At 59.8% G+C, this 19030-nt stretch overlaps 2 protein-coding genes across 4 annotated transcripts; both read left to right on the top strand.

The window, feature by feature from the left end:
• The first annotated feature begins 681 nt into the window (after window positions 1–681).
• Window positions 682–5674, top strand: GLTP (glycolipid transfer protein). Its single transcript, XM_081966374.1, has 5 exons — window positions 682–926; window positions 3921–3982; window positions 4209–4342; window positions 4467–4617; window positions 4826–5674. The coding sequence occupies exons 1-5, from the start codon at window positions 824–826 to the stop codon at window positions 5006–5008; spliced, it is 633 nt and encodes a 210-aa protein (XP_081822500.1). The 5' UTR covers window positions 682–823; the 3' UTR covers window positions 5009–5674.
• A 1570-nt stretch (window positions 5675–7244) lies between these two features.
• Window positions 7245–18198, top strand: TRPV4 (transient receptor potential cation channel subfamily V member 4). 3 transcript variants are annotated; one of them, XM_081966361.1, is made up of 18 exons: window positions 7246–7380; window positions 7543–7740; window positions 7840–8034; window positions 11378–11761; window positions 11862–12034; window positions 12646–12798; window positions 13238–13378; window positions 13797–14095; window positions 14276–14455; window positions 14546–14704; window positions 14892–14984; window positions 15234–15307; window positions 15532–15697; window positions 15963–16029; window positions 16132–16448; window positions 16535–16662; window positions 17173–17294; window positions 17400–18198. In XM_081966361.1, the coding sequence occupies exons 4-18, from the start codon at window positions 11385–11387 to the stop codon at window positions 17555–17557; spliced, it is 2607 nt and encodes an 868-aa protein (XP_081822487.1). In that variant the 5' UTR covers window positions 7246–7380; window positions 7543–7740; window positions 7840–8034; window positions 11378–11384; the 3' UTR covers window positions 17558–18198. The 3 variants fall into 3 exon arrangements, with proteins under 3 accessions (XP_081822489.1, XP_081822487.1, XP_081822488.1); XM_081966363.1 differs by lacking the exons at window positions 17173–17294; window positions 17400–18198 and adding an exon at window positions 17047–17144 and having other exon boundaries at window positions 7245–7380; XM_081966362.1 differs by lacking the exons at window positions 7246–7380; window positions 7543–7740; window positions 7840–8034 and adding an exon at window positions 11035–11068.
• Window positions 18199–19030: the final 832 nt, after the last annotated feature.

Raw genomic sequence — 19030 nt, 5'->3', positions numbered from 1 at the left:
GGCCGCCCAGGGACAAGAGGTCCCGTATCGCGCAAGGGGGCGGAGCCGAGCTGGTGGCTTAAAGAGCTAAGAAATTAGAGAGGGGGCCTCCGGGTACGTTCTTCGGAACTAACCGCATCTTGCCCTCCCTGGATCGACGGAGACGCCGCCGAAGAGGAGGAGGAGGAGGAGGAGGGGAAGAAGCAGCGCCCGGCGGGGCTTCCGTTCCCTTTTGGAACTCTCGGGCAAAGCTTCACAACAGCTTTGCAGGGCAGCCCAGACCGGCCTTTGGGCCCGGGGCACACCGAGGTCACTGCCGCGGATCCTGCATGGGGAGCGGCTGCAAATCCGACCGGGGGGCTGGACGGTGTGGAAGGAGCGATGCCCGCGGGCCCCGAGGCGCTTCTCTTCAGCCGGAGCCTCCGCCGCGGGGGCACCTGCATGAGGCAGAGGAGTTCCTCCTTCTCGGCGGAGCTTCGGGGCGGCGAACCGAACTGCCTCACCCATCGCCCGCAGCTGGGCTGGGGGACCCCGAGTCGGCGCTTCGACGCCGGGGACCCCGAAGCTTTGGCCGCCGCTCCGGACCTTCACCTGAGCCGTAGAAGCGTGGGCAGCGCAAAAGCTCTCTGCACATGGTCAGAGGAAGCGCCGGGGCGGGCGAGGCGGCGCCCTGTCCGGACCGAAGCGCCCTTGCCGGTAGGCTGGCCCTGAGCTGGCGGCTCGCCTGCCCTCTGCGGGAGGAGGCTGAGCGGCGGCCCGCCTCCCTCGGGGGCGGCGATGTCCGGCTCCACCCCGACGCCGGGAGATCTGCCGCCTCGCCCGGTGGGACGGCTGAGCTGCCGCCATGGCGCTGCTGCTGGAGTACGAGTTCCGGACGCTGCCGGCCGACAAGCAGATCGACACGGAGCCCTTCCTGGAGGCCGTCACGCACCTGCCGCCCTTCTTCGGTGAGTGGCCGCCCCGCAGTCCCGGGAGGGAGGCGCCCCTGCCGGCCGGGCTGGCGGGCTCCGAGCGGAGAAGAGGAGGGAGGGAGGGAGGGATAGGCGCCTGCCAAGTCCCCACAACAGCCCTGCAGGGGAGAGGTCGCCGCTGCGAGCGGGGGTCGAAGGGGGGCCGGGAGAGGAGGGGATCAGCCTCCCGACACCGGTTCGGCCACCCCGTGGCCTCTGCGCTCCTGTTCCATGATTGGTTTTGCAGTCCAGGCGCTGAGCCAGGAGAGGGCCACTTTCCAAGGGCCCTTTGAACCCCTCCGTCCCCGGGTCCCCCTCGGAGTCGCCAACCAGGCAAGCCCCCATCCCCGCTTTCCCCGGCAGAGGCGCTTGGCAAAGCGGCCGCTCTTTCCAGGTGCGCCAGCGGACCAAAAGGGGGCAGAAGGGAGACGCAGCCTTGGCAGACAACGTGAACCTAGACTTTAATTCTCAAATAAGCCGAAGGGCTGAAATCCTGGCCTCAGGAGTCCCCCGCTTTTTCCCCCATTCAGTTTTCCTTTCTTTTCCTCCTCTTTTACTCTATGCTGTGGCTACATATATATAAAACTCAAATTAAGCTCCGTCGTTCATGAAGGTCTGGGCTTTGGGGCATGTGCAGAGGGCCCTTGGTGGCCTTTAACATGGTCTCCCCTGCCCCCGAGGCTCAGTTTCCCCCATCTCTTTCCCCAACTACCCCCATCAGTGCCCCCCCGGGGGGGCATCTTGGTCCCTGGCAGACCTGAACCCCAAAGCAAGTGGGGAGGCAGCCAAGAAGCTTGTGGAAAAGAGATCTCCCAGCTGTCAGCTAAGGAGCAGCTTTCATAAGGGAGGTAACTGACACCTGGAGAAGTTCTGCCAGCTCTCCTTCTGTCCTTCTCTGCTTTCCAAACAACAAAGCTCTGCAAAGGCCAAACGAAGCACTTTCACTTGGGACGCCTTCCAAGGTGGCCTGGGGGAGGGGGGAAGGAGCTCAAAACACCAGCCAGGGGTCTTGGTGGCCTTATGGTGCCCAAGGGGGTCGGCTGAGCCTTTGCCAGGTTTACCTTAGTTCAGGGGGAGAGATAACTGTCTTCCTTAGAGGGACAAAGTACCTGGAACTCGGGGGGGGGGGTTGGGGTTGGGCGTTCTGAGGATCCTGTGGGGGAAGCGAAGAGAGACGGTGGATTTCTCCCTTCCCTGCAACGGCCCCCCCCATGGAAAAATGGACCCTCCATGGACAGGGGCAGCCTACTAGGGAAGACTCAACACTGAGACTACACAATGCTGCTCATTCCAGGCTGCCTTAGATTGGCCCCCCAACTCCTTCACTAGGGGCCCCTTTAAGACTTTTCTAGGGGCTACGGTGGCCCCACAAGACAGCAAGGAGTTCGTGTGGAGCCAAGGCTGCCTGTTCCTCCAGATCCCACAGCAGCCCCATTGTTCCTGGTCTTCTTGTTCCCCTTGGCATAACCGATGAATGACTGATTAGCCAGTCTGGCTTGACTCTGCCTAGCAAGCTGCCCCTGATTCCTTTTGGGCTTGTCAGGTTAGCCCTCCTCCCACAAAGCTGCCCCAGTGCAGCTGGGTGGCAGGTTGCTCCCTTATACTTGAAACCTGGACGCCCACTGGGGGGCTTTGCCACCCCCGCTAACGGCTGAGCGATCTTGAAAGCAGGCGGCCTTTTCTGCTGGGGATGGCTGGAGACGAGTGTCGGGAGCCCAGCCTGCTCCGCCCGCTGCTTCCCCAGGCCAGACTCGCTGGCTGCTCATCTTCCCCCCCCACCCCATCCCCCAGTGGGAAAAGCGCGCAGGGCCTGCTGGGTGTGCCAGCCTCTCCCTTCTCCCTTGTGAAATCCTCAGGGGAGTGGATTGCATCACTTGGACGCCTTCACGCTGCGCAGGGCCTGAGCCGCTCTCTGGTCCAGGCCAGCCCGGAGCCTCTGGATGGGCTTGGCCGGCGAGGTCCCAGCCCCCAGACAGGAGGGGGTCACCGGGTGTGGGAAGGAGCCTTTGCTTGCAGGCGGTGCTCAGCCATTCCAGAAAGCCAGGGGGAACAAGAAGAACAGGAACAACTGGGCTGCTGTGGGATCTGGAAGAACAGGCAGCCTTGGCCCGGGGGCTGTGTGGCGAAACAGCTGTCCCCACAGTTCCCCCCCCTCCAGAAATTACAGCTGCAAAATTGTTCTCCATGCCCCAAAACCGGCTCTCAGCAAGCGGACAAAGCCGGCTCTGAAAATCTCCTGGCTTCTTGCTGGTTCGCTTGGCATTCGGGAAGCGCTGCCCCCCCCCCCCCCCGCTTCCATCACCTTCCATGAAGCAAAATTTGAGCGGCCTCCTTGGGGCTCCTTGTCTGGGGCTGGGCTGGAAAGTTCTTCCGTTTTATTCCAGCCATTGTGTGGCTCCTGCATGGCAAAACGGTGACTGTGGGTGGCAAAGAATCCACCAAAGCCACAACTTGCGCTGTTGCAAACCATCCTCTGAACTCTTGTCAGTTTGCATTAATGATACAACGTTTATGTGCCTGATAAACTGTCTTAAGAGGAAAAAAGTAACCCACCTCAGGCCCTTCTTCAACACACATTCTGGCCCAGAGGCCGCCTTGTGGCTCCATCCTCTGTTTCTCACATCATCCTTGCAGTGTAGGTTAAGCCTAGGGGAGTGCAAGAGGGAGGGATGAGCTCTTAAAGGCCATCTAGCCTACCCCCAGCTCTGGCTGGCCAAGCACCACTTCCCCAGTTTCGTCCGGAGGAGGCATGTGGTGAAATGCCTTCCCGCAGCTGAATTAAATCCTCCCAGCATCCAGATTTCATCCCTCGCCATCTGAAGAGGCTCCTTGGCCCCGGAGCATTCCAGGGGGGGGGCGATGGGGCAGTTCCTCTTCCCTCCTGCCCTTTTTCTGTTTGAAGTGGCACCCCCACTCCTGGGCACCCCTTGGCAGGCCAGATGGGGGTCCCTCCGCTGCTGAATCCAGACCTTTGCTCTCTCTCCTCTGCAGATTGCCTTGGCACCCCACTTGTCTACGCCCCAGTGAAGGCGGATCTCTCCGGGAACATTAAGGTAGGGAAAGGCAGCGAGGGCCCCCCGAGGCTCTGAGGAAAGGGTTGAGCTGGGATCAGGCCCAGGCTGGCATCCCCCCACCCTGGATTTTTTGTGGCCCAGCTCATGCCAAGCTTCAGCCCCATAAGAAGCAGGATCAGGGGGGCTGCTAATTAGAAGGGGCTCCTGCACCCCCCTCACCCACCAGCTGGGTCAAATGTCTGATTCTCTTTTGCGTCACTTTCAGAAAATACGGGCGGTTTATGAATCAAACCCAACCAAGTTCAAAACCCTTCAGAACATCTTGGAAGCGGAGAAGGAAATACACGGGTCAGCCTGGCCGAAAGTGGGGGCCACCTTGGCCCTCATGTGGCTGAAGAGGTGAGGGGGTGACCGCAAAGCTGCCTCTGCTCCCGAGGGGCGGCTGGAGGACCTCACAGGGCCCCAGCTCCAGGGGGGAGGGCGCTGGCAGCCTCTCAGAAGCTTTCCTCCCCTTCCCCTCCAGGGGACTGAGGTTCATGCAGACCCTGCTGCAGAGCCTTTGCGATGGGGAGCAGGACAAGGAAAACCCCAACCTCATCCGTGTGAATGCCGTCAAAGCCTACGAGGTGGCCCTGAGGAAGTACCACGGCTGGCTGTTGCAGAAGCTTTTCCTGGTGAGCCCCCAAGTGGGAAGGGGCCGGGGGGGGAGGGCTCCAGCCTGTGGAGGCTGGGGGAACCTGGGGGAGGGAGGCAAGACCCCAGACTCCCCCTCTTTCCAAGGCTTTGGGGGTCTTTAGGACTGGACGATGCCAGCTCTGGTCCTGCAGGTGGGACCTTTGCAAGGCCAGCCAAAGGCAGAGACTGACCAGCTTCCCTCCCCAGGGCTCCGTCTACGCCCTCCCCTACAAGTCAGACCTGCTGAAGGCCCTGGAGAAAGGCAAAGAGGTCAAGGAGGAAGAGACCTTTGAGAAGATCCACCAGTTCTTGTCCAAAGCGACACCCATCCTCGACACCATCTATGAGATGTACTCAAAAATGGACGCGGAGCTGAGCTACAAAGCTTGACCAGGCCGTCCCCTCCTCCGCCAGCCTGGCCCCACTCCTTTGCCTCCCCTCCCTCCTCTCTGCAACCCAGCAAGTGCCTTCCAGCCCTCCAGGCCTCCTCCTAGACTGAAGACTGGTCCGGGCTGATGGGCTTTGGTGCTCTTTTGTGGCCTTTCTACTTCTAGGGACATAAAGGGGGAGGCAGCAGCCTTGCCCTGCTCACTGGGGCTGCCTGCCAGGGGGAACCCGTCTTCCTCTGAGCTTTGGGCAGCGCACCAGAGACACCAGTTGCGCCCCAGGACTGGCTAGTGCCCAAACACCCCACAAGCCGTGCCAGGAGGGCATGCAAAGCAGGGAAGCCTCGTCTCTGGGAGCTTCACCCCTCAGGAGGCAACCTCCTGGCATTGGGGCCATTGTGGACTTCCCTTGCCTTCTCCCGGGTGGCCTTTTAACTTCCCTGCCTCACCTGACAAGAGCGACCGGACCTCAGTGACTTTTTGGGGAGAACATTCATGAGGCCTCTTTGCACAAGGGATTTCTTCCGGGAACTGACTCCGGCTTAAAACCTCCTGTCATTTTCTGGGGCATAAAAATTATGCCCAGCCTTAATGGTGTTGCTACTGCTTGTTGCCTTCTGTGGATGGTTTTAGGAAACTCATGAATTGAATTAAAATTTTATGGGAGAGACGTGCAATTTATTTTAGTTTTCCCAAAGAAGACTCAGTGGGAGGGGCAGTGAGCCACACTGGCTGGGGATTATGGAGATTGAGTATGGGGTCATATGTGGGTACATACTGCTTTAATTAATGCACCCAAACTATTTTGAAAAGACCTTTTAGGGCAGCCCGGTAGCCCATGTTTTTATTTGGAACTCCTGCAGGGAGAAGGACCTTCTTGTTGCACCCAGTAGATGGTGGGCATATTGGGATGGGTCATGGGGTTTGCCCATCACGCTCACGTACCAGGGCAACTGGACTCCCAGCTGGCATTTTTCAGAAACTGGCATTTGCTGCATCACACCAGCAGAGGGCAGCCTTTCCTCACAGATGAACCAGCAGAGAATTGGTGGAGGTGGGAAGCCCAGGGAGGGAGGGGTCAGTAGATACAGCCCGCCCAAGTTTTGCAGAAGGAGAAAGTTTATAAGGGAGGGGAGGATCCCTTTGGGGATGAGTGGGCCATGGGGAGAGGGAGGCTGAGTCCTGGGACAGTCCTCAGTCATATTCCTCTCCCCACTGCAGGATCTCTAATCCACTGAACTCCAGCCTCTGCCCTCCCCCCCCATTTGCTTTTCGATTACCCCCCCCCCCCCGCCACTTCCCCATCAGCTCCTTGGCACTCCTGTCGTCCCTGGGTCAGGGATGCAGCCCAGGCCTGTTCAGGCTGGCCGGAAAAATTCCTGCGTCCAGCATAAATCTAAGCCCTTGGCTGCTCCCGGCTAAGGCCACCAGCCCAGCCGGAGGGAGGGAGGGAGGGGCGAGCCAGTAGGCCCTGAGACTCTCAACGGGCTTCTACAGTCAGGGAGGGAAGGTGGCCCTTCGCCCAAGGAGCCCAGAGGAAGAAGGGGGAGGGGTTGCAGTTCCCCACAACCCTCTCGGCCTGCCAGAATCCTTCCTCCTCACAGAGGATGGTTTTAAAAGACCTCCCTTCCCCCCCTTCAGTGTTGCTGGGAGTTCTTCACAACCCCTTGCCAGTTTTCTGCCCATCTGCTCGCACCTTTTCGGCAGGAAGGAAAGGGGGAAGAAATCCACTCTGTTGTGCCTCTCACGTGACTGGAGAGAAAACCATAAAGCTATTAAAAGGCACTTTTTAGTCCCACCTGGGCTCCACCTTGGCAAAAAAGAAGAGTTTTTGCCAGGTTTAACAGGCAGTTAAGAGCTGGGTGTGTGCACAAAACTTTTCCAAACATTTACAGGAAGAGGAGGGCAGCCTCACACACCCCCTTCCCCACCTGCAGGCGAGCCTTTCTGAGCAAGAATTGGGTTGGGTTTGGGGGAGGGGATTTCCTTCCTTACGGCCCCTGCACCCCCCAGAGGGGAGACCCTCAGCTGCCTTTGGGTTTGCTCTTGAGAAGTTGGAGCGTTCCAGCGGAAGTGTTGTTCCCCCAGGACAGACGGGGGGGGGGGGGATCGGACGAGTGACTCTCCGCAAGGACGGCCTGGCCAGCTCGAGGGCGCGAAAACTCTTTTGCTCCGCGGGGAGGGGAGCGGGGGGGGGGGGTAGGAGCCGCGGTGCCGTCTCTTGAAGGGGGGTCGTTTCTCTTGCGCTCTGCAGTTGGGCTTCCTCTGCTCGGAGCAGGAGAAAAAGCTCCACTCGCGGGGGGGTGGGGGGGCAGCTGAAGCCCCTGCGGCGCCAGGAGAATCTTCGGCGGCTGAGACTGGAGACCCGACGCTAGGGTGAGCAAGGCGCGTCCGGCGGGGGTGGAAGAGGCTGGGCTGGGGTCGGGAGGGGAGTGGCTGGGCACTCCGGCTCCCTCTGGACACGTCCAGGGAAGACGGCTCCAGGAAGGGCCGTTTGGCTGCTGCTTCTGACTCTCAGGTCCTGACCTCTCCCTCCAGGTCTCCGGGACTCGAGCACCCATAATCCGCAGCCAGGGCTGCTAAAGGAGTCCGAAGAGCCCGAGGCGGTTTCTCTCCGGAGCCCGACTGGGGGAGGCGCTGAGCTGAGCTGGGCTCCCCGCTGCCTGTCTCGCTCTTCGGGGTCGGAAGAAGGGAGATGAAACAGGGCCGTTCAGCAAGGCGCAGCTTTGGGTCCTGGTGAGGCCACCTATCCGGGCCTGCCTCAGAGGACAGTGCCGGACTTTGGGGAGGTGGGATTAACCTTCTTGCGGTGACTTTCCCGCCCGTCCGTTGCAGAGATTGAAGAGCTGCCGCCGCCCCTCAAAAAGGCAACGTGGGTTAAAGAGCCACCCCTGCGCTCCCCCCCCCATCATAATCCCGGAGCTGAAGGGGCCAGCCGTGGGCTCGGTGAGTCCGCCCCCCTTGGAATCTGGTCCTGCCGGCTTGGAAATGTGCTTCCTTCCTGACTAGCGACCGTCGGCAGTGAAGAGCGTAAGTCCGATCCCTGTTCAGTTCCAGCTCCGATGCAGGCGAGCTCCCAACTCTGCCCCACTCGGGGATTTTTGCTCTGCTCTTCGGGGTCCCTTCCACTCCGCGTGGGGCAGAGGGATCGCAGAAGGAGACTGGCCTGGCCCTGCAGGGGCCCTTTTGGATCGGAATTCACTCCCCGTGTTTTATAGAGTTGAGCTCCTGCAGCGCTACAGATTCAGTTGCGGCTCCGTTTTTGGGTGGGACAGAATGATGCAATTTTGCAGGTATTCCCCTTGACAGCCCCCCCCCTTTGGGAGGTGCCCAGGATCATGCAGGGGTCCAGCGCAGACTCTCTTCTGAGGCATCTCCTTTAAAGCCTGTGTCTTTCCATCCCCCCCCCTCCAGAAACAGAAGGGGACCAGGCTTTGGGCTCTGCTGATCTCCAGCCCTTTGGGCGGGGGGGGGGCTCTTCCCCCTCTCTCTCCAAGACCCTGGTGGAGCCCTGTTTGGGCATGTTGATTAATCCTTTGAGCTATGAAATTCTCCAAACACTTGAGCTGCAGGACAGCTGGTGGGGGGGCATGCACAGCCTCGGCCCCCAGCCCCCCTAAGACAGAGAAGACACACTTTGGAGCAGAGTCCTGTGCTCTGAGGACTATGGCAGGGTGGAGACCCCAGTGCTGCCAGTGGCACAACCACATCAGAGGAGACGAACTGCCTTCTGGCCAAGCTCAGAAACACACAGCTTCTCTCTGTCCCAGCTTGGTTGTCCCCAGCTGCCTCTGGGGCTGCAGAGCGAGCCAGGCTGCATCACGCCTCCCTCTGCCTGGGGAGACAGGGGTTCCCACCTGGAACCCCCTCCCCACCCCAGGCTCCCAGCACAGCAAAAAAAAAAAAAAAAAACCCCCCCAAAAAAACCAGGAGACAAGGCTGCCTGTTTTGGAAGGGGAGGCTCCCCTCCCCTCTGAGTGAGGCCTCCCTCCCTCCCATTGGGGCTGGCAAGGAAGGGCCTTGTGGTGATGCTGCAAATGGAGGCTTTGGAAAGCTGTGGTGGGGCAGCTCAATCAATCAGTTCCCAAAATAGGCCTGGGGGAGGGGAGGGCCTCTCTTGCACACTGCTGCTTTTGGGGGGAGCTGTAAAGGTTCAGGATGAACGGGGGAGGGGGGGCTCGGATTCCTTTAAAGCTCTCCCTTGGGGGCCAGAATCCAAGGAAGGAGGGGGAGGTTGGCATTTAACCGGGGGAAGGGGGGGCTTCTCTTCCCTTAATTGATCCCATCTCCCCCCACAACAATTGCCACATCTTGTGGTGAAAGAGTTTCGCCATTTAATTCTGTCACCAGTGAAGGAGCTGCTGGGTGAAGATGGGCTGGCCAGAGAGGGAGGGGCTGCCTGTGGAGGGGGCCACCTTCTCCCTTGTTTGTCCATCTACTGATTTGTAGTCCTTTGATCTTGGAGGAGGAGAGCTCCCCCTCCCACCCAGCAAATTCCTGCTCTGAGGAGCTCTGCCTGTGCTCTGCTCAACTCTGGACTTACTGGGCAGTGAGGAGCTGGTCATCTTCCCTGGGGGGGAGATGGGGGGGCTGATGTGCCTGAACTTCTTATGACTTTGCACAAGCTTTGTTCCCCACAAAGATTTTCACCATTCGGGCTGCCTTGCGGGTCTTGTGTTGTGACTTGGACACCCAAGAAAGAAGTTGGGTGAAGCTTCTATCCAGGATCTCAAAGGATTTCCTGATCGCCCAGAGAAGCAGCTGCATGGGAATTGGGACCCCCTCCCCTCTCCCCCTTCCCCCCCCAACCAGCCTGCTACGGCTTGGCTTCCTCTTCTCCCAGCCACCCTCCCTCCCTCCCCCCCCAGCCCACTTCCTCCTAGTGGCTCTGGAACTCCCAGTTCCTAATTTATTCCTCCAAACGGCGGAGGTCCCTGCGGATCTTCCGAGCACCACAGATCCCTGCAGCCTTGGCTCTGGAAATTAGGAAGAAGCGGGAGAGGCCGGAAGCCCATTGCTGTAAAGCACAACACGGGTCTCTTCATGCCCAACCTCATTGGGTGCTACGCCCAGGCCCCCGGGCACAGGGCCAGCCAGCCTCCTCCCTGCTTAAAGACGCTGGGTCTCGCCCCAACCCAGGGTGCTCCGTGGTCCCAGCTTCTGTACCTGGGAAAGTGGGGCGGGGGTTGCCTGCTGAGGGTGAAGGGCAGGGGGCTGGGACCCCTCCCTGGGCCAAGGAAGGGCAGGCAGTGAGAAGCAGGGGCTGCAGCCCCATACATGCACCGGGGTTCAGCCTCAAGAATTAAGGGGAGCCTGGGGTTCATTGGCCAGCCCTTCTGCATGTCACCATCTCTCCAAGTCGGGCTTTTCTGGAGAAGGAGAACTCCTCTCCTTCCCCTGCTTCAGCCTGGGGAAATTCTCAGGATTCGGACTGACAGCTCCAGGGGCAGAAATGGAGAAATGCCTCTTCCATGTAGGCCTCCAGAGCATGCGGGGGGGGGGGGGGGTTGGACCTCTTGGCCTCTGAGCATCTCAACCTTTCTGCTTTGGGTTGCTCCAGCACAGCTCCCAGAGCCCTCCAAGAGGCCTATCTGGGGTTGCAAACCTCCCCAGCCATTTCCCCCGCCCAAAGAAGGGCCCTGGATGGTAAGAATGGGCACTGCCAGAAAGAGGCTTTCGGGAAAGGCGATGGGGGCTTGTGGACTCCTCTACCAGGAGGAGCCCAGGAGGACGGTTGCTGGCAGCCCCTGCAGGAGTGCCACATCTTCCCTCCCCCCCTCCGCTGTCTGGATTTTGGGTGGGGTCCGGCTGAAGTTTCCAGGAGCAGTGAAAGCACTCCTTGTTCCTCACTGGGCCGGGCCTGAAGTGAGCTGCGGGCCGGTGGCCAGTCTCTCAAAGGCCTCTCTGAGTAGCAAGCAGGCTGTGCCCTATGGGAGGGAGGGAGGGGCCGGGTGGGTCAGGCACGCCAGCCCCCAGCCAGGACAGCCGCATCTGGGAGCAGTGTGTGGAGCTGTGCCTCCAGCCCAGCCACGCAGCCTTGATCCGGCTTCCACAGAGAGCAGAGGTGGGTGGTCTTGGGGCCCTAACTTGGGGGGGGGGAGGCAGTGGGGCCGAGCAGGAGCTCCAAGTCCTCAGCTTCTCTTGGAAAAGGAAACTCCAGCCCCCTTTGCTCTGGGGCAGCTAGGCAGGCTTGGAAAGGGCTCAGAGTCAGTCCAGCTTCCCGGCTTTTCTTCCATTTGATGGGTGATGAAAGGTTTGGAAAGAGAATTTGAAAGATGACCAGCAGCAGGGGATGGGTATTGCAAGGCCACATGTGCCATGGGCACCTCTGCCCCCTGCCTGGCTTCTGACCATGGCTCCTTTCCTCCACCAGTGCCACGATGGCCGACCCGGAGGACACCCCCCAGGCTGGCCCCGCTGAAGCCCCCGAGGCCCCGGCTGAGGAGTCCTCCCCGCAGGGCGAAGCCTTCCCGCTCTCCTCCCTGGCCAACCTCTTTGAGGGCGAGGAGGGCTCTGGGCCTGGGGAGGCCCCCCGCAGCCCCCCTGGCTCAGGGGACAGTAAGCAGAACTTGCGGATGAAGTTCCATGGGGCCTTCCGGAAGGGGGTCCCCAACCCCATGGAGCTGCTGGAGTCCACCATCTATGAGTCCTCGGTGGTGCCGGGGCCCAAGAAAGCCCCCATGGATTCCCTCTTCGACTACGGCACCTACCGCCACCTCCCCAGCGACAACAAGCGCAGGCGGAAGAGGGCCCTGGAGTGAGTAGGGGGGGAGGCAGATCTCCCTTCTGCTTAGTTGGGGGCTACCGCCTCTCCCCAGCGGTGCTGAGCTGCCTTCTCCCCCTGGCCCCTCCCCCAGGAAGAAGCACCCCAGCGCCAAAGGGCCGGCCCCCAGCCCCCCACCCATTCTCAAGACCTTCAACCGACCCATCCTCTTTGACATCGTCTCCCGGGGGTCCCTGGATGGGCTGGATGGCCTCTTGCCTTTCCTGCTTGGCCACAAGAAGCGACTGACCGATGAGGAGTTCCGAGGTGAGTGAGGCGGGCGGGGGTGTCTGTGGGGGTGGGGGCTTGGGGGGGAGATGCAGGGGGGGCAGAAAGGGCCAAGAGATTTGCACCCAGGGCCACCAAGCACCACTGTAGCCCTATTCATCCCAGGTTTGGGGGCTCAAGGAAACCCACCACCTGCTGGATCTAAGGCAGGAAACGGGACCCCCTGGGAGATGCCCCCTTGCCCCTCTCTCTGCCAAGTGAGAAAGTGGAGCCAGCTGTTCATCAGCAGACAGAAAAGCTAGCAAGTGCTCCTAGGAGGAAGTGGTACTCCAGTCGCAGAGGCCAGTGCCTGGAGTTCAGGGGGGGAGGGTGCCACAGCTGGATGCCACCAGATGCCACAACTGGTGGAACAAAGGGGTGGGGGGGCATGATGGCTGTGACCTTCGCAGTTGCCAGCCCAGGGTGGGGCAAAGGCAGCCTGGGGGCCCACATGGGTGGGGAAGCGCTGCTGCCGATGTTAAGACAGCCTCCCCTTCCTGGCCTGGCCTACCTCACAGAGTTGTTGTGAGGACAAAAGGGGGAGTCTCAGGCCCCCAGGAAGGAAGGGTGGCCATTGGCGTAACAGAGGTGCCAATTTTGCCTGTCTCCAGAGCTGTCCACTGGAAAGACGTGTCTGCCTAAGGCCCTGCTCAACCTCAACGGGGGCCGGAATGACACCATCCCCCTCCTGCTGGACATTGCTGAGAAAACGGGCAGCATGCGGGAATTCATCAACGCACCTTTCCGAGACGTCTACTACCGAGGTGAGGGTCCGTCTCTGGGGGTCCCCGGCGAAGGAGGCTCAATCAGTCCTCCCTCCCCCCTCCTGGGTTCTTCTCTCATTACTTGCCCCACCCTCACAATCCCAGAATAAACGGCACCGTAATTTTGAGCCCCATTCTCCGTGGGGCAGGGACCATCTAAGGCCAATGCAGCTGTGAGGTGAGGAGTTGGACCAGGCACCTTCATTAGTCAGGATCGGGGGATGCAATTCGATGCCCATTTGAGCCTCAGTCTCAGGAGCACCAGGTTGGATGAGTTTACGGCATGGAACTCTGAGGTCTCGTTGCGCTGAGCCACACGCCAGCTGGTGCTTCTTTCAGGCCTATGGAAGCTGGCAGGAGATGCTCAGAGGGTCACAGCCTTGGGGGCCACGAGGGGGTCAGGGAGCGCTCAAAGGAGCAAACGGTTGTGCTTCTTCAGGCCAGACCGCCCTGCACATTGCGATCGAGCGGCGGTGCAAACACTACGTGGAGCTGCTGGTGGAGAAGGGGGCTGACGTGCATGCCCAGGCGCGGGGCCGTTTCTTCCAGCCCAAAGACGAAGGCGGCTACTTCTACTTCGGTGAGCAACGTTCCCAGACTCTGGGAATGGCAGGGGGTCTCTCCTGCAGGACCTCCTTCTCTTTGAGATTGGCCACTGGTGTCCAAGGGGGGGGTCTCATTCTGCAGGGAGCCTACAGTCCACCTGTGGGCCATGATGACCATGAAGGGGAGAGGGAGTCTGCAGGGGCAGAGGGGGAGGGCCAAGGGGGTGCCTTACCCGGCAGGGGGCTTCTGAATGGATGGGAAATTGAGGGGTCAAGTCACAGAAGGGACTTCAGGTCCAACGAGGGACAGAAAGGGTGAAATTGGACCCCAAAACACTGGAAGAGCCTAGATTTTCTGCACATTCACTGCGCATTTCCAAGCTGGTTTGGGGTGTCATGGATGAGCCTAGCCAGGCGCCTTTGGAGACTTGGCACCTGCCCACTTCTGCACAGGGGAGCTGCCTCTCTCTCTGGCTGCCTGCACCAACCAGCCTCACATTGTCCAGTACCTGACGGAGAATGCCCACAAGCAGGCCGACCTCCGGCGGCAGGACTCGCGGGGCAACACGGTGCTCCACGCCTTGGTGGCCATTGCGGACAACACCCGCGAGAACACCAAGTTCGTCACCAAGATGTATGACCTGCTGCTCATTAAATGCGCCAAACTATTCCCGGACACCAACCTGGAAGCCCTGCTGAACAACGATGGTCTCTCGCCCCTTATGATGGCAGCCAAGACCGGAAAGATAGGGGTGAGCCAGGGCCAGTGGGGGGCACCAAGTTGAGGACTCAATCGAGAGTCTAAATCAGGTTGGCAGAGGGACTCCAAGGGTCCCATTTGGGAGTGGGAATCCGTGCCTGATTCCTCGGTTGCTTTGACCAGGTCCCCCTCCTCAGTTCATCAGAGCTATTTCCCCCCTCCCCGCCTGCAGATGTTCCAGCACATCATCCGCCGGGAGGTGAAGGACGAGGAGGCGCGGCACCTCTCCCGCAAGTTCAGAGACTGGGCCTACGGGCCCGTCTACTCCTCCCTCTATGACTTGTCCTCCTTGGACACCTGTGGAGAGGAGGTATCTGTGTTGGAGATCTTGGTCTACAATAGCAAGATTGAGGTGAGGCTGGCAGGAGACCCAAAAGGGGCACCCCCAGTGGGAAAGCTGTGGCTGCTGGCTGTTCACAGGCACTTGCCATCTCCTGCCCAGAACCGCCATGAGATGCTGGCCGTGGAGCCCATCAATGAGCTGCTGCGAGACAAGTGGCGCAAATTTGGGGCCGTCTCCTTCTACATCAGCGTGGTCTCCTACCTCTGCGCCATGGTTATCTTCACCTTGGTGGCCTACTACCGCCCCCTGGAGGGCACAGTGAGTACACACACCCCTTGTCCGATGGCAAGAAGCCTGAGAGGAGGCAGGCAGGAACTGCAGCTGGGAGGTGCCACAACAGAGGGCCAGCCCAGTGCAACCTGAGCCTCCCTTCCTCCAGAGGCTCTGCTTTCTGCCTCCAAGACTGGGGCAGCCCTCAGCACCCTTCCTCTCCTTCCTCCCCCAGCCCCCGTACCCCTACACGACCACCTCGGACTACCTCCGCCTGGCTGGGGAAATCGTCACCCTCTTCACAGGAGTCCTCTTTTTCTTCACCAACGTAAGTGCAGACGGGGGTCTTCTTGCCTAGGGAGGGGTCCCCTGTCTTTCTCCTTCCCCAGCCCCCTTCACACCCCTCCTTGCTTTCCCTGCATACTGGAAGGCGGTGACTCTCCCTCTCCTTTCCTCCCCCCATCCCCAAAATCCTCCCTGCTTCTGAGCCTGCCCAGCCTTTTCAGCTCCTGTCCGGAGAGTTCGGCTGCAGCCTCATTTTTGGGGATCTCTTTTCCCTCCCTCCCCTCGCCCCCAGGTCAAGGATCTGTTCATGAAGAAATGCCCAGGCGTCAATTCTTTCTTCATTGATGGCTCCTTTCAGTTACTCTAGTGAGTGGAAGGTGGAATGTCAGCTCTATGTGTGGTTTGGGGGGGGAAAGATTTTTAATAATGACCACCCCCAAAAAGCCATGAACCCTCAAACTTGGCTGTCTGGAGAAGTTGCCTCCCCTTCAGGATCTTCTAAAGGGGACATTGTGGCCTCACGAATGGGTCCCCCCCCTTCTGTCTGCATGCTAAGCTGCCCTCCCGCCCTGCCCCCCCACCCCCTGCAGCTTCATCTACTCCGTCCTGGTCCTGGTGGCAGCTGCTCTCTACCTGGCTGGCATCGAGGCCTACCTGGCGGTCATGGTCTTCGCGCTGGTGCTGGGCTGGATGAATGCTCTCTACTTCACCCGCGGCCTCAAGCTGACGGGTACCTACAGCATCATGATCCAGAAGGTGAGGGGGAGCGAGGCGCCCTTCCTTTGCCTTGCCAGTGGACGAACGCAGCTGGCGGGCCACAACTCACAACCGCTGCTTTAGGGACCCTTTGAATTGATCGCAGGAGCGGAAAAAGTGACTCACAAAACCATCCCAGCATCGCCACGATCACTGGATCAAAATTCTGGTCCCACGTGGTCGTAAGCCGAGGACTGCCTATATCCCAGCACAGCTGAGGTCACAGCGGTGGGACTCACCTCCCGGTGCCTTCCTTCCTCTGCAGATCCTGTTCAAGGACCTCTTCCGCTTCCTGCTGGTTTACGTCCTCTTCATGATTGGCTACGCATCTGGTAAGCCCCTCGCCCTGCAGTGCCAGGTGGGTCTGTGGCTTCCCCTGTGCCAGTAGGGAGCGTGCCGAGGGACATGGCTAAAGGCTCCTCCCTCTCCGGCAGCACTGGTCTCCTTGCTGAACCCCTGCCCCAGTGCCGAGCCCTGTCGCGGGGAGCGCTCCAACTGCACGGCGCCTGCCTACCCCTCCTGCCGGGACAGCAAGACCTTCAGCACCTTCCTGCTGGACCTCTTCAAGCTGACCATCGGCATGGGAGACCTGGAGATGATCGAGAACGCCAAGTACCCGGGGGTCTTTGTCATCCTCCTGGTCACTTACATCATCCTCACTTTCGTCCTCCTGCTCAACATGCTGATCGCCCTCATGGGGGAGACGGTGGGGCAGGTCTCCAAGGAGAGCAAGAAGATCTGGAAGCTGCAGGTAGTCGGGCGTAGGCGAGCGAGGGAGCCCTGGAGGCGGGTGAAGGGGAAGTGTGGCTGAGGCTCCTGCGTCTTCTCCATCCCTAGTGGGCCACCACAATCCTGGACATCGAGCGCTCCTTCCCCGTGTTCGTCCGGAGGGCCTTCCGCTCGGGAGAGATGGTCACCGTGGGGAAGTCTCTGGATGGGGCCCCCGACCGGAGGTGGTGCTTCAGGTAGAGACACCTCAGTGTTTTGGCCCCATGGGAGGAGGAATAGAGAACTGGAGGCCTGGTTCAGCTGTGCAGAATCAGCCCCTCTTTATTCTTGTTGATTCCCCCCAACGTTTGGAGGCGGTCATGGAAGACTCCCTGAACCCCCCTCCACATCTGAAGACCACCCAGCTGCTCTCCGAAGTGGCCTAAGTCTCTTCACGCTCTCCTGAAAGCCCCTTCCCCCTTTCTCTTCTGATCTGGGAGGGTTATGGGGTTGTGGGGCCCAGGAAGGGGCTGGCTGCATCCGTTGAGCCTTTCTCTAAATTGCAGAAGGGTGTAGGGAGCCCAGCTTGAACCCCAGCGAAGAGTTTCCAAAAGAGGCATTGATTGGGGTTTTCTGGGTAGGCTCTGGGCAAGCCGATGCCATTGAAAGCACCCCCTGAGCCAAGAGATTCCGCCTGGGGGAGAAAGGGTTTGCTGGCCCACTGGTCCTTCTGATCCGCACCCCCCTCTGGCATTTAAACCTGGCAGAGTGGATGAGGTGAACTGGTCTCACTGGAACCAGAACCTGGGTATCATCAACGAGGATCCCGGCAAGAACGACACCTACCAGTACTACGGCTTCTCCCACACCGTGGGGCGTCTGCGCAGAGGTGAGGGGGCGGTTGGGTGGCTCCTGCTCCCCACGTAAATGCGGGGCTGCAGAGTCTGTTGCTGCAGCTGCAACGACACCCCCTTCTCTCTCGGGTGGGGTGCAGATCGCTGGTCAACGGTGGTGCCTCGTGTGGTGGAGCTGAACAAGAATTCTCAGCCAGATGAGGTGGTGGTGCCCCTGGACAGCCTGCGCTCAGCGGGAGCAGACACGCACAAGCCCAGCTACCCTCACAGCTGGAGGAAGGAAGACGCTCAGATCTAAGGGCCAAGCAACCGCCACACTCCGGGACAGCCTTTGTGGCCTCGCGGGGATCCTCGAACGGGGATCCTCGAACGGGGATCTTGATGGAGCTGCCTTCTGCGTCCCAGCCAGCCTTCCAGGAGCCTGAATGTGAGAAGAGAGGCCGAGCCTCTTGCATTTGAAGCAAAACGTGGCTTTTAAAAACACTGCTAAGGAGATAAACTGGAAAGCCGGTTTTAGGTTGCCACATTGCATCCCAAGGGCAACACCGCCCAGAGCCTGAGATGGCTCGGGATCTGAGGATTTTGTCCTTACTGGAGGCTCCAAACGCTGGACCTGAATGCCGGAGGAGGAATTCGCCACAAGGGCCACGATTCAAAAGGCATCAAGGGATCCTCCAATGTGGCTCCTTTGAAGGTTTTGTGTGAATTTCCTGCTGGCTGAAAACACGCAGGGAGGCTCGGAGTGTGTGTGTGTGTTTCACGCTGCCTGGGGATTGTGAGTCTCCTCTGATAGTATTACTGTATTTTTCAGAGTAAAAGACGCACCCAGATTTTCACCCTCTTTTTTGAGGGAAAAGGTGCGTCTTATACTCTGAAAAATAGGGTATTTTGCACAAGGTTTTATTGAATTATTTATTTAGTAATAAAATCTAAAGCATCTCTATTGTGCTCTGTGCTTTTGAGGGGAGGGGTTTGTAATACCCCTTGGTGGTCTTGACTGATTTCAGAAGAGCTACTGAGGTTGGCACCGAGAATGCCACCCACTGCCTTGGCCTCCTCCCTCCCTCCCTCCCTCCCTCCCTCGTGGGACCTGGGCCACGAGAGGGCAGCAAACCCCAACGGATGGCCTGAAGTTCTGCTCCTCTCCCAAGGTCGGGGACAGGCAGCCGTTCAACAGGTGGGGCCTCACCGGGTGTAGCGGATGGCTGGACCTGCCTGGAATTCAGGGCCAGGGGTTCTCCCCCTCCTCGGAGCTGAAACCCCTCCCCCTTTTTATAAAGGGAACCTGCAGCCTGCGCCCTAAGCAGCCACCGGGGCTGACAGGGGAGACCCCCCCACTTGGAGTGCAACCGGTTGGCGGGGCGTCTCTCTGGCCTCCACTTTTGCCAGCCAAGAAGTGGGAAGGGGCTGAGAAGCTGCCCCCTCCTATTACGGCTCCAATGCCCCCCCCATCCTGAAAAGCCCCTTCTGAACGCTCAGCTGCTTTCAGGGCCAAAGCCCCCTCCTCTCCAAACACCACAGGACGCTTGTCTTGGCCAGAGGAAGACAAAGGGGGGGGGCAGAAAGCCACTTGGAGGGGAGCCCACCCCCCAAAGAGGAAGGAGGCCTGCGCTGCCCCCACATCCAACTGCCCCACCACGTTCTCCATGGGGCTCGCCCCTATTTTCAAAGGGTTCTGACTTGCTCCCTCTGGCTCCCCCTTTCCACGTGGCTGGCTGTAGGAAGACCGTCCTTGACCCTGGCCAGGGTGCCTCCAGCCCCCCCCCCCTGC

This window comes from Natrix helvetica (assembly GCF_964273705.1).
Source record: "Natrix helvetica genome assembly, chromosome: 14".
In the NCBI taxonomy this organism is placed as follows: domain Eukaryota; kingdom Metazoa; phylum Chordata; class Lepidosauria; order Squamata; family Natricidae; genus Natrix; species Natrix helvetica.
Note: the sequence above shows the minus strand (reverse complement) of the source record. Positions and strands in the feature narration are given on the sequence as shown.

What these genes read in the sequence shown, in the direction of transcription:
- GLTP (XM_081966374.1), top strand. Translation starts at nt 824, where the DNA reads ATGGCGCTGCTGCTGGAGTACGAGTTCCGGACGCTGCCGGCCGACAAG. An exon ending in GCACCTGCCGCCCTTCTTCG is followed by an intron (nt 927 to 3,920) that starts GTGAGTGGCCGC and finishes TCTCCTCTGCAG; the next exon opens with ATTGCCTTGGCACCCCACTT. An exon ending in TGTTGCAGAAGCTTTTCCTG is followed by an intron (nt 4,618 to 4,825) that starts GTGAGCCCCCAA and finishes TTCCCTCCCCAG; the next exon opens with GGCTCCGTCTACGCCCTCCC.
- TRPV4 (XM_081966361.1), top strand. Translation starts at nt 11,385, where the DNA reads ATGGCCGACCCGGAGGACACCCCCCAGGCTGGCCCCGCTGAAGCCCCC. An exon ending in ACCGCCCCCTGGAGGGCACA is followed by an intron (nt 14,705 to 14,891) that starts GTGAGTACACAC and finishes TTCCTCCCCCAG; the next exon opens with CCCCCGTACCCCTACACGAC. An exon ending in ACAGCATCATGATCCAGAAG is followed by an intron (nt 15,698 to 15,962) that starts GTGAGGGGGAGC and finishes CTTCCTCTGCAG; the next exon opens with ATCCTGTTCAAGGACCTCTT.